The 16,292-nt window shown below is 41.5% G+C and overlaps 2 protein-coding genes across 5 annotated transcripts in view; both read left to right on the top strand.

Moving 5' to 3' along the window:
- Window positions 1–5,823, top strand: part of LOC131882263 (retinol dehydrogenase 12-like) — a 7,852-nt gene extending 2,029 nt beyond the window's left edge. The window contains exons 1-3 of one of the 3 annotated variants that reach the window (XM_059229359.1): window positions 3,440–3,628; window positions 3,833–4,564; window positions 4,654–5,823. In XM_059229359.1, coding sequence (XP_059085342.1) covers window positions 3,876–4,564; window positions 4,654–4,945 — 981 coding nt within the window. In that variant the 5' untranslated portion in view covers window positions 3,440–3,628; window positions 3,833–3,875 and the 3' untranslated portion in view covers window positions 4,946–5,823. Of the gene's footprint in view, window positions 1–3,439; window positions 3,629–3,652; window positions 3,670–3,832; window positions 4,565–4,653 lie in introns of those variants that run through there. The other 2 variants (XM_059229360.1, XM_059229358.1) reach the window with 2 other exon arrangements.
- A 2,615-nt stretch (window positions 5,824–8,438) lies between these two features.
- On the top strand, window positions 8,439–13,096 carry LOC131881793 (leupaxin-like). 2 transcript variants are annotated; one of them, XM_059228750.1, is made up of 6 exons: window positions 8,439–8,577; window positions 8,675–8,905; window positions 10,913–11,065; window positions 11,733–11,816; window positions 12,420–12,569; window positions 12,685–13,096. In XM_059228750.1, the coding sequence occupies exons 2-6, from the start codon at window positions 8,711–8,713 to the stop codon at window positions 12,769–12,771; spliced, it is 669 nt and encodes a 222-aa protein (XP_059084733.1). In that variant the 5' UTR covers window positions 8,439–8,577; window positions 8,675–8,710; the 3' UTR covers window positions 12,772–13,096. The 2 variants fall into 2 exon arrangements, with proteins under 2 accessions (XP_059084733.1, XP_059084732.1); XM_059228749.1 differs by lacking the exon at window positions 8,439–8,577 and having other exon boundaries at window positions 8,584–8,905.
- Window positions 13,097–16,292: the final 3,196 nt, after the last annotated feature.

The following is a 16,292-nucleotide window of genomic DNA, read 5'->3' as shown; positions in this document are numbered from 1 at the left end:
CCCCGAAAAAAAAACTATTCTTTGTCCAATGCCCGATTGTCATCGAATCCAAACGAAAGCTTTCCAAAGTGCTGGCTTTCACTTCAAAGCAAGCAAAGTTTTGAAGCAATGGGGAAATCTTCTGTAATGGTTCCATCAAGGCCTCACACCCAAAAAGGCCTGCTGGTTTGGAAGGTAGTGTGTGTTGTAGTACATGTAGGAGACACTCGGAATTCGTAGATAAAGCAAGTATACCTTGCCATAAATCAACACATGCTCTTAGCTACATCCCATTTGACTGAGACAAGCTCTAAGCCTGAAACGGGTTGGTGTGGAGCTAGCTTGTGCCATGGTTCCACTTGGTTATCTTGGGCGCACAATGTTAATTGGAAGCTAAATTAGCTCTATCTGAGTGCCGTTCCCCAATGACATTCCACTTGTGCAGTTCTGGCTGTTCCGAGCGAGTTCCTTGGCTCTAAATGAGTCCCCAGTCCCACATTCCTTCAGATTAGAACCATTGTGGACCCACTGGACACACATGCTCACACAGAGGCTCTTACAAATAAATAGGGACGACCAATTGTTTGCTTATCGGCTAGAACCTGGGAAAGAGACCTCCCAAATGGGAAAACAATTGGTGTCCAACCAAGGTGACTCAATCGAGCGAGATCCGAGAATGAGGTGAACAACATTGATGGCTGGTTAAGAATTGCTTTTCAAACGAAAAACTATTCTCGTGGACGGATATGGCGTTCTTCGATCAATTGACCGGGAACACAAACAGTTATTCTGATTATTCTAATTTTGAACTTTTTGTAAACATCGAAGTAGAGTGAAAAAGAACTAACCTGTTTTGATCTACTAGAACGTTAGGGCTCGAATTACAAGTGCTTAAAAAACAGGTCGGCTCTTGAATTATGAGGCATTAAAAGTTTGAGATAATCACACATAAATGTTATTAAGATAACGTGCCAGTGACTTACATTGGAACTTAAAACAAGTCTTGTGGTCAAGATTCTCAGTTTTGTTAGGAAATGTTAGTTTTGCGTACATTTGAACAACTGACGAAGCTCTCCTAATCATGGACCCGTTTAATAAGACGAGGATGAAAATATGTACATGGATTAAAATCAACCCTATGCATTTTATGCCCTCTGTGTACCGAACAACAATTGACTTGTATGAGCCCGGCCCAAAAACTGCTTCATGATATTTTATTGCGCTTTAATACTTTCCTAGGTAAAGTTTACTTTTCATTTTCGTACTTTTTCAAGAACTAAAAAGTTAGCTTCATTTATAGCAATTCCGTTATTTGAATAGTAAGGCTCGAAAACAGTTAGTTTTGACCAACAACAGAAGTTGATGCTTATTCCTTGTTTTGGTTCTTTGTTTCTTTATTAGCGCTAATATGTAGATTGCAGAGCTTAGCAATGGAAATATGTGAGTATTGAATGATGAGGAGTCCATTAATCGTGAACTTGGCGAAAGAACAAGTAACGTTGAACGCTTTGAAGCCCACCTTTGTTTTTGAAGCTTTGAAAAGGGAAAGAGCGATAATTCATTACCACCGACATTATGGTACTTAAATGCTTTCCATCTTTTTTTTCCGCCAACAAAAAGGCAATAGCTGTATTCTTCGATGATCAGCTTACCCCTCTCGTCTCACCAGTGAGACAATTGTCACAGTGGTTCAAAAGCCTTTTTGAAGCCTAACAGAAATATTCAAAGAAATCCTGGTTAACTATTAGCTATATGAGCGTTACATTTGAGCCCAAATTCGATAAATCAATCAGGTCAAAATTACTTCTTATGGTTTTTGAAAGTTAGCAGACTGTTCAGATGGATTTGTGTACTTCTCTCACTACTTCATAAGACTTTTCGACCACCGTGGTGAGACGGAAGAGACGACAGTAGCCAAGGATCCAACTAAGGTTTTCATATGCAAGAGAGAAGCTTTACATAATAAAGGCATATCAACTTGCTTTAAAAAAGACTTTAACAAATTAGTTCAATACTTCTAGCGTCGGAAAAATGGCATCTTGGACATCCATAATGCTACTTAAAGCGAAGTCAAATTCGAAGAAAATAGTATGGTCAAACATTTGGAAAATAATGACTTTTTTGCCTATAAAAACCTAAAAGCTAACCTTTCCTTAAATAAATGGAAAATATCAATATTTCAACGATAAGATCCCGCATTGGTTTACGTGGAAAGTGATTTCGTCGAAACAATAACTAAACCCCCGGATGTCACACGTTCCAAAAGTTCCAGGCACATTTGAACTTGAAAAAGTTCTAAATCGTCTGGCGTGTGGAAAACGCATTCTGTTTCGTTCGTACTCTCGAACGGATCGTTTGTTCAGGGAACATAACAACATCTCAAAAGTTCCTTTCATTGGCCAAAGTGAAGTTCCACAAATTTCGCCCAAACCAAGTCGCTAAATCCACGTTTCAAAAACGAGGAGCTGCTCTTTTCCATCCACTCTAATCTCTTGAGAGCGATTCAGTATAGCTTTGGGTGGTGATGGCGATGGTGGTCTTGGTCGATCGTATTGACTCGTTAATCTGTGTGCACAGTATGGTGGAAAAGGCTGATCCCGATGGAACGGACGACGAAGTCTTATCAGCCATAGCAGGCCTTCTGGCCTTTCAAATAACACTTTTGTTCTCGGAGTTCTGAAGCTCTGGACAACTTTGTTAGTACGTTTAGCATTTAGCGCCACCATGGAACTTAATGACAACCGGTGGATCACGTTGACCCTCGCACTTGAGAAATGATTTATATATGATTAAGGTGTATGCTGTTTGAAAGCATATCGTGCCTTTATGACCGAGTGTAATTTTTGCGTGGATGGAAGTCTCTTCTCTTGGATTGCTTCCAGGAGATTCTTTTGAAATTCAGTCCTTCAACCATCCGTGTAAAATTTGAAAGCCTCTTTCTTCAGCCTCCATGGACTTTATTACCCTTGTAGTAACGCGTGGAACAACTAAAAGTGTTCCTCTTAGTCCATCTCACCCCAAGTCCATGTCCATGGCCCTAAAGATGGCTTCAATTATAGGTCGAGACATCCCCACTTTTCGTAAACCCGAGTGCAGCTCGTTCCCCCGGTATTGTTTACTGAAGAGCATTTACTCTGCTGCCTTTCATCCCGCTTCCCTGTCCATCCACGGATTGTACACACATACACACACGCCCATGTACTCGGTATATACGCAGTTCTCACTCCATACTGCACAATGTGTGTGCATATCGCACACTGCATCCCACACTGTATTACGTACATATGTAGAGTGCTCGAACATCTAAACACGTGTGTAACTGGGAGTACTGTGCTGTACATATATGAGTGGTCTGGGCCGGCACTAATATGCTGGAGGATCTTTGTTTCATGGGAAAGATCAAATTACACCCTGGAAATCAAGGCACAAAAAGCGAGGGGGGGGGGAGGGGGGGAAGGATGATTGGAGCCAATTTTTGTTTTTCCCAAATTGGACTTGACTCTGGCCTGTGGTGGATCTGTTCCAAGGAAAAGCGAGAGCGAGAGGATGGAAATGTCGTAAATATTTGGACAAGGAGGTTTCTTGATCATTGGCCTCCCTCAACAGGAGTTCGTTCGATCCTCGAGTTCAAGCTCAAACCAACCCAGAGGTATACTACGTATACTACTCTATGTCGGCTTTGCAATCGGGGTTAGTCACAATGGGAGTGCGCAAGTGTTCAAGATCATTCGAAAATGAACTCTCTAAAGCGAGTCATTCGACCCGATCGTAATCTCATGAGCCATCTCAACAACTGAGCCATCATTGTAAACTCAGTCACACATTCAGAGGGACATTCATTGCTTATTTGCAGACGTTTTACGATGGACCTCTGACAGTGTGAAGTGCCGCCATCCATGGGCATGGAAATCATCACTCTCGTGGTGACGCTCATCATCCTTATCGGGCTTCTGGTCAGCCTCGTGTTCATCATCCGATGCATGGTCCAAGGCAAAACCTGCCCGTCCCGATGTCGGATCGACGACAAGACCGTTCTGATCACCGGGGCCGACACGAGTCTGGGCGTGGACCTGGTCCGAGACTTGTGTCGGCGAGGTGCCCGAGTGATCATGGCCGTGACGGACACGGAACTGGGCCAGGATGTGGCCGTCGAGGTCCGAGGGGAGACCAATGGTGAGGTGATGGTGGAATACTGTGATATGGGATCGCTGAAGAGCGTGCGAGACTTCACGACCAAAATCCTGGAGCAAGAGTCGCGGATCCATGTGCTTATCAATCTCTCGTCTGTGATGTGGTGCCCTCTGGAGAGAACGCCCGAAGGCTTCGAAAAGCATTGGGGTTTCAATCATCTGTCTAATTTTGTCATGACCCAGCTTCTGATGCCGCTTCTTCATCGGGGCGCCCCGGACGCTCGGATCATCACCGTGTCCAGTGCCTGGTACAAGCGGGGAACCATCCATTGGGAGGATCCCAACTTCAATACCAGGAAGTACAACGCCATCGACGCCTACAGCCAGTCCAAGTTGGCCAATGTCCTCTTCACCCGGGAGCTGGCACGGAAACTCGACGGAACCGGCGTCAACACGTAAGCACCATCAGAGACCCACGCGTGTTATGATCCAATTAGTGTACAAGCTTCCTCCAGACTGGTATAATATTCTACTTCCTTCACAGATATTGCGTCAATCCGGGCATGACGCAAACCGGCCTCGGAACCCACATCGTTCCAGGGCTGGGCTGCTTCTGGCTGACGGCAGCCCTGTTTTGCTGGCTGCCCTGGCTCAAGACCTCGAAGAATGCCAACCAGAGTATCATCTTCTGCGCCACTGATCCGTCAGTGTCCGAGCAATCGGGTTTTTATTACAGCGAATGTGGCGTTCAATTAACCAACGAAGCGGCCTCGAAAATGGACGATGCCTATCGACTTTGGGAAATGAGCGAACGAATGGCCGGACTCACTTCCTAACCGTGGGAGGCTTCAGAGGGAAGAGATCGGAGAGATCGGAGAGATCGGAGGGACAGAGCAGCGCAACTACATACAACTAACCATATACACTATACCTAAGTACACTTCGATATACCCTTCTACATACTACATACTCACATATCATAGACAGAGCACGTCGTGATGAATGGTCATTCCCTCACCAACATCAAGACGGATTACTGCCAATACTAGTAGTTGTCCGCCCATCCCTCTAGCGGCGACTGAGCACACTGGAATTGGAACATTTGGGCTGAATCTACTGTACCTCGTACCTCGTCCCTCCTTTTGTGTTCTAAAATATGAAATAGATTTCTGGCGATGACGTTGAAACTTGTCGTGATAGCTCAATTCAATCGATCCCCTCAACCGCAGCAGCAGTCACAGTTGTTGTTGTTGTTGTGGAATTCCCCGTCAATCATCAATTTGGTTTTATCAGCCGCCCACCGAATCAACCAACTGCTGGATGTGTACATATACATAGTTCTGCTTCTGTCCCTAAATACACGTACGCATGTGCGTGCTTGAACTGAGTAAGTGAGCGAGTGAGTGAGTGAGTGAGTGACTGATATGAGGATATGACCTAATTGTAAGCATACGTTAGTTTCTGCAATCAAATTCATTCTGGTGTCAACAATAATCCCCCAACCATTCGTATCATAAAGCCCCAAGTCCACTCTTTTTCATTTATGTTCTACGTGTATATCCTGATGCTGTACCTAATTACTACGAGTACGACAACATTGTCATCGTAGTTTCTTCTTCTGATTCGTTGACTCTAATTTTTTCCCCTGTGAAAACTGGAAACAACATTCATTGATGCACCTTGAGCCCAAATAAATGTTAAACCATGCCAGCAACACACAGGCTTGTATTGGACGTCATTTCAGCCGGAAAGAAGATGTGCTATTGAACAAATAAATACCATTCCACGACATGATCGGCGTCGGTAGAAAATTGAATTTGATTCCAAGACTTTGCGAAGAAACGGGGAACATCCTCCAAAACTCACTTGAGTCTCCTCATCGACGATGATGATTAAGTGGCGTTTCAAGGTCCACTCCTCAATCGCTTTATCTCTTTTTGGTACGTAGACAGATCGCAGTTAGAACAGCGAAAGCCATGGTGGGGAAACTACCAAGACTGGATAAAATTGAATGGAAAGAAAAATCCGCTTTCCACCCATTTCAGATAACACTTTATGGCTGGCAATTACAATTACACCAACCATAATCAGGTGCGACATGAACCAAATAATCGAGGAATAGCCTCAGTCCAACAATTCATATATAGTTGACAAAGAAGTTACTGAGGCGTGAGGGCAACGAATATGATGAAGTCTCAAATTTGCACCACGCTCATAACCAATTTTGAGGCCACCTCGAGTTTCTTGTCCATCCTGATGAGGTCTCAACTTTCAAGGAGCATCTCGTCAAGCTGTTGACGCTCTTCGCTCTCTACATACGAACGCACGTACATTACGCTTCTCCTCCACTTAACTCGATGTCCTGGACATTTACGTCGTTGCTTGCCTCCTTTATGTTGGCGGCTCTGGCTTGATCCGCCATTGAAAATCTTGTAAACATTTGATGCAGAGACAAAATTTTACACACATTTCTAAACAAGGAAGGTACCCCCGTTAATAAGAGCCTGCAAGTCAGTCCCAGATTCGCCCTGTTTTTCAGATTGGATATTCTTTTTTTTTATGAGATTCGGGAAAACCCCAGAACTGTCTTCCAATCCAATTTGAGCCTGGTTTGAATTCGGTCTTTTTGTCTTTTGTTATTGTTGTGGGAAAACTAGGTCTGAAGATCTTTAAAGGGCATCAAAGTCAACCTTGTCCTTGCTTGATCCTGTTGTTGGGAGCAACTCGGGTGTTCCTATGGATGGAGCAAGACTCGTATACGGAGAAGGTAGAAGACTGCTTGCAGAGAATCTGCCATTGGATCAGCACCAGAGGAAAGTCATCCTTTGGGACTGGATTCTCAAGCAACTCTCGGAAGACGTTGCATTTGTGAGCTCATTTCTCGGCTTTATTAACAATCAGATTCGGCACAGCTCTCCCAAGAGGCTCAAAGAGTGCAATTTCTTGACGAGCTGCATATGAAAATTTGGGTGACCAAGAAAAAAGTTCAAGATCAAGATCAAATGATATCAATATGTTCAACTGGTTTGAGACAAAAAAAAACCTTTTATTTGCATTCAATTCTTACTGTTCGTTCATCAGGTTTGCTCCTTCCTCATTGATTGCATAAAACTTGTTTGCCTAATCTTTATCATCTTATGAACCATGTTATTCATCCCAGTTTTGCTCCCGAAAATTGAGTGTATTGATTTTGTGATCACAAATGTCATTCATTCGTCGCACTTCTTACTTCAAAAACCATTTTCTAAATTTTTCTATATTTACAAGCAGATGAATTTTTTTGCGATACATAGTAATTTGTCAAAACAATCGCAAAAGAACGAAATTTTTAGAAATAGTCTATCTAATTAAATGTCCCTCAGACTCCTCATAAACAATATAAATCGAAATGTCGGAGTTACCATATGTTGATTGTGTGCCCATCATCCGGAGTAGAAAGCCAATCAATGAGCCATGGAGCAACAATGTTACAATGGTTTAAAGTGACAAAAAACCCTGTTAGTTGGGAAAAATAAATTTGAAAATGCCTCCATCCAGCTGTGTACCACTTACTTGAGGACTTCCGTAGTTGGTACTGCATCATTTATCATACGAGCACGTGTAAAGAACCAATTCTGCGACATAATCACCTCATGCACAAGTGACCTCCCAATGGTGCAGAGGTTGCGTGAAATGTATTCAGACCTGAGTGCGCCTTCAAAGGTGCATATCATGACCCATTTTTTTTTTCAACAAGTCATCTGTAACAACGTAACGTATGAGGTCCTTTACCGTGGACCAATTATTCAACACGAAACGGCGCTTGTTCCAAGGATTTAGATTTCCCAAAATTTGGAATCACCTTGGGTTCTGACTCTTATTTTCTATCAACGTCGTCGACGTTGTCATCATCATCATCATATTTTTCCTCCCTATTCGTCTGTGGGACGAAACGAAGCTCTTAAATGCAACAACTTTCTTTGACTTTTCCACACGACTTCACCGAGCCTCGTTGTTGGTCCAAAATTCTGGTCAAGTCTCGCCCATCTGTTCCAATTTCGAGATGATAGAAAGCCGTTCCCATAGCCAACTAAGATTTCTCAAGTGGAACGAGATGGCAACTGTTTTATGGCGATTGGAGATTGACTAGGATTCCGAGGCGGATTCAGTCCCAATCAACCCTAGCTGGAGCTCGATCTGGAACAGAAAAAAAACCAAGGCGTGGAGAGACCTTCAGAAGAAATTCAATTCAATTTCAATCCAGCTGACCAGGAATGACGCCCACTTCGTTCCTGCTCTTCCCTCGGTACCACCTACGGACACGTTCGTACATGACTATACTACATACGGTAGACGGCAAGTAAGAAAGGCAAGGTAAATGGGCCAGAGACGTGGGTGAGATTAGCCGAAGGCTCACTTCAAGGATTTCAAACGAAAGGGACAACATTTTGATTCCAAGTCAGTTTGTTTTCACGCCTCCACCCAAACGGTACGACTTACTAGCCTCTTCTCTCCTATCCATCTCCATTTGGCCGATCCGAGCACACGCATCCAAAGGGTCTTCTTTTCTTTTCCTTGTCTTGTAGTTCCATTTCCTGAGGCATCATCCCAATTCAGACAGCATGGCCACAGTGACCAGCACCAATAGCTACCAATACACTTCCACTTCGTCGGCCTACGGCTCGAATAATAGCAATCAGAACAATAGTCCCAATCCACCATCATCGTCCACCACTTCCAATGGCGACGAGGATATGTTTTGCTCCAAATGCAACGAGTCCATCAAATCCGGCAAAGCATTGAAAGCCGGAAACAAGGTACGTCCGTCGTACGGTGTCCAACAAAAGTGAAATTCAAGGTGTTTGGGAGGATGAGGATGAAGATACACTTCAAGGCAGATTGGCAGGGTTCTAATGCAGACATTGAAGAGATGTCGCCTTGTGTAAGTCAGTACAGAGAAAGAATCAAATCCATCACCATTGTTCGCAGTACATTGGAGTGGACATTCATTCAATCATTCCAATCCCAGCCAGAAAGCCAGAAAAGTTGCAGGGGGTTGTTCAAGTTTGGCTCCAACCTGGATAATCAATCTTGCTTCACACGGTGGTTGAAAAGCCTTTTAAGGTCTCGAGAGAAATTGTATCCAAACATTTCTTAGCTATTTCTAGGGAACAAATTCGATTTTATTGCATAGTGCAATGATAGTTCAGATTAAATTTTTACATACCTACAAACATGCCAAGAATTACAACTTTTGCAAGCATGTTAAACGGAAATCAGGAGCACACCTAATTCGCACTTGCATAGATATTAGGATACGATCAGTTAAAATCGACAATACGTTAAATATGATTAATTCGCGTGTGTCAAATACCCAGACAATTAGTATCAATTTTCAATTTTACAAAAGCATCCGAGGAATTCCCGTTTCTATTGCAAATTTTCAAAGTCTCTCAAAATGTTGCATATCGTTGCTTAAAGCCCTTTAAATATGCAAACTATCAAAAATATACCCAATTAAACAATCAATAATGATTTGAAGAATATCCATTGGGCTTCAAGAATGCTGATTTTATTCAGTTTTGACAAGGTGTTCAGAAAAAGTCCAAATATATTGTTCTTTTGATTGAGCGGAAGTACTCCCTATGCTCGTTTATGTGAGGACAAACAAACGTAGAAATATGAAAATGCATTTTATGATGACAAGCTTTTTAAAAATGATATCTTAAACAACATGTTGTTTCAGCATCGCAAGACAATTTTCGTATTTCGATGAGGTAGAGGGCGCTGTTCAACGGGCTGAAAAGCTCCATAATATTATCTGTTCAACGTATTTTTTAGGCTTTAGCAGAATCCATTACTAAGTGTTCCTTTTACATTTGCAAAGTATTTTTAGTATTTGAAATAATGTTCAAAAAAATATCTGTTAATTTGCAACTTTGAAGTTTTCAAAGTTGATGTTTTATGTCGAGGCATTTGAGTTAAAAGGACATAAGTTGTGTAAGTCTTTAATTTGTGCTAGAATTCCATCAGCGAATAATATGAAAATTGCCTTGTATAATTTTGCTAGAAAAATGCCAAGACGTATTTGGGAATTTTCGCTAAATCCAGTAAGACATTTTGACCACCGTGCACATGCACCAAGGTAGAACTGTAGATTTTTTACCAAATCTGGAAGCGCGGCATTTTTCTTCGTCACTTGCCAACCTTGTTTTTGTTTCATGATTAAGACAATTCTGCACACATCATTCAAATAAAAAAGATCGGATACACGTCTTCTCAGCCATGTTTTTACTATCGCATGCAAAAGGTTTGGGTAACGTGAGGTTTTGGAGGATCAATGGATTAGTTACATGGGCCCATTATAGATGACCACTTGACCATTCCGATTGAAAGCTATTTAAGCCTCTAATTTTCAAACGTGTTCAAAAAGCTCAAGGTTAAAAAGATACCATATCCCAAATTTCAATTGAATGAAAGCCTATTCGAAATTGGGTAAGATATAAGATACTAAATAAGATATTGATGTCGTCATTTCTTGAAAATATTTGGGTACGAAACGAAATAACATGAAACTCTTCTTCAAAATATCATTGGATCAACACGGCAACCTCTAAATCAGTAGGCTGGATGTAACCAAAATGTTCGGCAGTGATCTCTCCAATTCTTAAGGTTTTCAACTTATCCGATACTCTTTCTTCTTCATGAGCTCGCAGATCATTCTCATTCATTGACTTTAGTCCTCTATCCTATTGAGCTCTTGATAGTTGTTGGACAGACCACGGGCCCAAATGAAGGCGTGAACAAAGCAATCTTTGTTTTAGGTTTGGCACGATCACCATTTCGTGTGTTCCATTTGTGGTCTACCTTTGAAGGACGAGAAGGTTTACCAAAAGGATGGTAAATTGTATTGTGACGGAGACTACAAAAAGCGGTTTGTGCCCAGGTGTGCCTTCTGCTCAGGCTATATTTCACAAGTAAGTTGTACATGAAAGACCAGCAATGGTCTTTATGAAAGCTAATCGGTTTCTGTTCATGGATTCATTCTACCATAAACCGCTTTATTACAAGCACTTCAGCAATCGTGGTTCTAACGATGTCACTGAAGTAGCTGAAAGACTATGAAGTTCAAACGAAAATGTCCATACGTATTCATTGCAATCTAAAACTGGTTGTCGATGATCAGATTAGGATTATCCCAATTTCCACGAAACTACTTTGTGCTTGAACAACAATGATAATTTCAGTTCTGTACAACTCTTTTCCACTTTTCTGCAAAGCATCTATAAGGAGCGGTTTTTTTTGGGGGGGGGGACAGATCAAAGTGGGTCCACATGAAGTGAAAGTTGCAAATTGAAAAGAAAGGCCAATGTTTCGCCAAAGGTCTAGCCAATGCAACCTTTAGTTCCCACGAGAGTCTCGTTTTTCCTCCCGCCTCGATTTTTCTTGTTGAATACTGATTCATTAACATTTACCCCCCACAATACTGACGTGACGTAGAGGAAAATTTATGCCCAAGGAAATGTTTGTATCTTGACGCGAAAGAAAGCAGGAAATTAATTGGGATGAGCACCACCAAACAAAGCGTTGAGATTTGAATTTGACAGATTCCCGCATTTTGCCTTGTATCTTTGGTTCTTCTAGGATTGCGTTAAAGCTCTGGATCAATCTTGGCATCCGACATGCTTTCTGTGCCGAAAATGCAATAAGGCCTTTGGCAAAGACGAGGTAAGTCCAAACAGCCTAGACCTCTCATAAAAAAGTATTATTTGAAGCTGATTTATCTTGGGTTACTTCTGCCCATCCTTATTTACGAGCATCTGTTGAACATTAGATCTATAATAAAACATATTATCAACAAGAAGGATTCTTGCAACCTTTCAGGTATGAAAAAGTATTGGCTTCATTCCTACGTTACATTTTATCCATTTAAACCCTTTTCAAAAATTTCTTACTAAATTTATTCTGAATAAGTTCATTTATTTGTTCGTTATCTCAGCAACGTGGTTATTACTTGTATTAGACTAAAAAACTGTTCCGAAAGAAATATCTTACCCAATTAATATTTTTTAACGTGTCTTTCTAAAAATAGACGAAATATGATTATTCATTTTAATAGAACCTTGGGATTACATTCCTTGTAGCGGTTAGAAAACCCTGTGAAAAACAAATAAAAGAACAAAAAAAACACTCTTTTAGCAGGCGAATACTTTTTAACTTATCCCAGGGACTGTTTCGGAGACTGCAATCGTACATTATAAAGAAGTACCCAATCGTTTCTTCCCTTATTCATTCTCAAGCTCATTCCCCGGTCTATATTTTGGTCGTTAGGGTTTTCACGAGATGAACGGAACTCCTTATTGTAAGACCTGCTACATTGACACGGCCTGTGACAAATGCGCCGGATGCTCGAGGCCCATCACGGACAAGGCCATGAAGGCCTTGGATCAGACTTGGCACGTGGGTTGCTTTGTGTGCAAGGTGAGTGTGTCATCGCCCATCAATCTTCTTCCTCTTCCTCCGTTGATCACCCAATTGGAGAATGGACAGATTCATCCCCTGTATGATTATGGAGTGATGGGTTGATCTATTTCAGGAGTGTGGCAAATCCTTTGAGGGTCAGCAATCTTTTTATTGCGTGGATGGAAGGCCATGTTGTGGCAATTGCGTGGACGCCTCGTAATCAGGCCCACAAGAAGAGGCCGTCGACGATCGACTCGCTTCTGAATAATACTGTACCACACGACAAACGTAGCAAAAAAGAGAACAACTCATTCACACTAAACCCCTCAATACAGAAACGACCTTCAGGGTGACATGAACAGAAGTTGAGGAAACGCGAGTAATCAGACTGATGGGGATGGGGGAGATGATTTGTGGACGATCGGTCAAAATGAGGCAGAAGGCGTCGTCGACTCGTTCTTTCATGTCACCTGGCTTCCTCTTCCTATTATATTGATGCCCATCAAAGAGAGTAACAATAAAGTACAATGTTCTTTTACCTTCCACACGTTCGATCTTTTGGATTCCAAAACTAGGGAGAAAATGGAGAATTCTCAATATCACTCTTCACCCTCGTTTCCAAGTAAATCTTGATGGTTATCCCTCGGACTTCTAGAAACATGGACTGTGAATGGGTTTCCATCCAAATTAGTCTGCTTCAGGTCAGAGCAACTCTGAGTCCCTTTAAATAATATGTTGATATATTTATAAAATGATTGCTGACAAATTGGACTTTGATAACATTTAGTTGTGAAGGGGTTGTTTCCAACGCTGTGTCGTTAAAGAAATTGTAGCTGACAGAGAACAGGCCAATGATTCTAATTTTATATTGTCAATACTACATAAATTTTACTTTCGATCAAATGAAAAGCTAATCTTGGATAAACTGGTTGAAATCCCAAGCAGCCACATCGATGTTCAAATAGCACATGCTTTTGGTAAGCAAAAAGTTACTTTTCTTTTCAATTATAACACACTTAAAATCTAAAAAGACAGGAGCCTCCAGGCTGTGATTGAACCATTTAGGGTTCCTAAGAGGTTGTTGTTGTTGAGCTTGCCATTGCTGGCTCGTCACCAGAGCTTTATTTCTTCCCCAGAAATGTCTGATTTTTGAGTCGTAATTGAGATGTTATCTGTTGTCATCTGGGCATTTCGTCGAACGATTACCCATAAAATGAATTTGAAGAAAAAGGAACAAATGGCTTTTCAAGCCATAGATCATCACACGTTTAGAGTCTCTAATGATGGACAATGCGCCTTAGAGCTACGAGTACTTGTACCATGAAAAGAAAGCAAAATAGAGTAAAAACTAGTTTTTCGTGGCTTTGCACTGCAGCTTTCTTGGCACCGTGTTACAGTTGTCGATTGATGGATGCGCACTCTATCGTCAGTAACCGTTACCCATATCAAAAATGAGTCAAAGTAACAGGTTTGTCAAACAACTAGCTGACGAGGTTAAATGAGGCTTTCTCTACAAAGTCAACAGCAAACTCAGTAACACCTTGACAACCACAAACGGTTCCATACTTACCCATTTATTTGTCAAACTCGGCATTGTCCTCTTACGCTCCACGAAATATGGTTTAGGTTCTGCACTTCAGAGGGCGCCTTGTGCGTCAGCCTGTACCAAATAAAGGGTCGATGGGGCCGATTCCCTTTTGTTGAATTATAATGCATTTGTCGCGTTTTTCGCTAATTCCGTCAAAATATTATGTAAAACTAGCGACCTGTGTCACATAATGTCCGGAAAAGAAATCGCTTTCATGGCATGCCATGAGTAGTTTATTTAGCAATCTACCGTGCCTCTTCCCATTTTGTTATGGCTGTCTGACGTTGCAAATGAGGGCTCTTATTTGAACTTCGTGGAGCACTATCATACTCGACCGTAGAGCAGGCGAGTTCTCCACGAAATCTTGCTGGATCATAGTGGGCGTGACGGCATGGTAGAAATCACTTGAGAGGGTGTGACCGCGATTTCTTTGTAGGAGTCCTCCTGAGAGTTGTGTCTGTGGTGAGCAACCAAACTGTGGGATCCTTTGAGCTACAAACTCCTTATGGGGATCAATTGATCGGTTGTCACGTGAGGGGGGATGTTGCCACTCAAACATATGCAGGACCCAAAAATGAAATCAAATTGATTTGGAAAGCGCCTGAATGCTCTCAAGGTCAGGTCAAAATCTTGTCCATTGTCTTCAGAAACTATCAACATTTCTAGACCAATGTGGATAGCGTCACTTTTGACGGGGCCCGAATCGATAGGAAATCTCAAGTGGGGTCGATGCCTGATGCCTTGGCCGTCGACATGCGGAATTTGGACATCCTACCATTTCCTTTTCAAAGCTAATGTTTAGAGTAAATAAACGAAAGCATAATCCGGTTTAATTAAGGTATTTAAAATGACCACCAAGGTCTCATAATTTTCACATATATCTCTAGAATCCTGTACCTCGATCTACTGAAATCCAAATCCTATTACACCAGCAATGAAAGGAGTAGGTACAATGAAAATATTTTTGGAGAGCTTTTTCTAGATTTCTTGACACGTACCTTATCCGTGTTACGTTATAAAACTGATTGTTGGCTTAAAAAAACCTTATTTTAAGGGTGCAGGTCCAAAAGAAGTTTTTTTAACTTTATTTACAAGTGTGAAAATAAGAGTAAAATTCAGTGTGGCCATTGACAAATTCTGATTATTTTGACCATTGACGCAGATGCGTGACTCTTTTGACCGAAAGAATGAACATAATTGCAGTTCACATATGTAATCAAATAATAATGCAATCGAATTCTGGTTTCCTTGGCTTCGCAATGTTTTGCTTTTTCATCCTCTATCATTTTTGGCTCTTTTGGCTTTTTTTCAATTTTCAAAATCGTTCTTGCTGCCTACCATTTTTAAATTTGCTCTTAGTTTACGTTATATTTTATATTTATTAAGCACATATTTTAGATTGCAGAGCACATGTCTTTGCATTGTAATCATCTTTTACTCATTTTCTTGCGCCTACTGCTGAACTACTCTAGTTATATTAGACTAGGCATAGCCTCTAGTTATTTCTGAACATACGTAAGACTCTAGGTTAAAAGAGCAATCGTCGAATTAATTAATGTGGGAAACAACAACACTTGCGTTCGATTTGAAATATCAGAGGAAACGCGTCCCATTGCGTCTTTGTGATTATCTCTGGTCAGAGGAAGGAGATAAGTCCCTTCATGCCATGCTCTATTTCTCCATGAACAAAAAAAAAAGAATCCTTCCTTACAACCCAAAGAAACAGAGCAAGAAAAGGAAGAAGGCGTTGTTGCAGTTGTTGATCTTAGGAGTGCCACTCAACACAATGATTGGAGAAGCAATAATCAGCTACTATCGTATGTCGCCGAGGCGAGCGATGGTTGTGGTTGTCAATGGTTTGAACTCCAACCATCTCAAGTCTTGTTTCTCCTCTTTGCTCTTTTGACCATCTGATTCGTCGTCGTACTCGTACTACCGAAATCATTAGGCTTGAGATGTGCCATAAACCAAACTCGGAGATGGAAACACTTCGATAACTCCTATGAATGAAGCAATGAAGCTGGGTTGGTATGCCGACCTTGGTCAAATTTGAGGCATAATTTGACTAAAATGTGAAGCTGCTGGTTTACCCCTCAATCCAGCCAAGCTTGGGAAAAATCTCATTCAACTATCTTTTGGAACGCACGTACTTT

The sequence above is a fragment of the Tigriopus californicus genome, chromosome 6 (genome assembly GCF_007210705.1).
Source record: "Tigriopus californicus strain San Diego chromosome 6, Tcal_SD_v2.1, whole genome shotgun sequence".
NCBI lineage: Eukaryota > Metazoa > Arthropoda > Copepoda > Harpacticoida > Harpacticidae > Tigriopus > Tigriopus californicus.
This window is presented reverse-complemented; position numbering and strand designations above follow the sequence as displayed.

Bases quoted from the DNA above. Each gene is read 5' to 3' on its own strand.
- LOC131881793 (XM_059228750.1), top strand. From the start codon at position 8,711: ATGGCCACAGTGACCAGCACCAATAGCTACCAATACACTTCCACTTCG. The intron at 8,906-10,912 runs GTACGTCCGTCG...TCTTTGTTTTAG, and splicing joins CATTGAAAGCCGGAAACAAG to GTTTGGCACGATCACCATTT. The intron at 11,066-11,732 runs GTAAGTTGTACA...TGGTTCTTCTAG, and splicing joins GCTCAGGCTATATTTCACAA to GATTGCGTTAAAGCTCTGGA.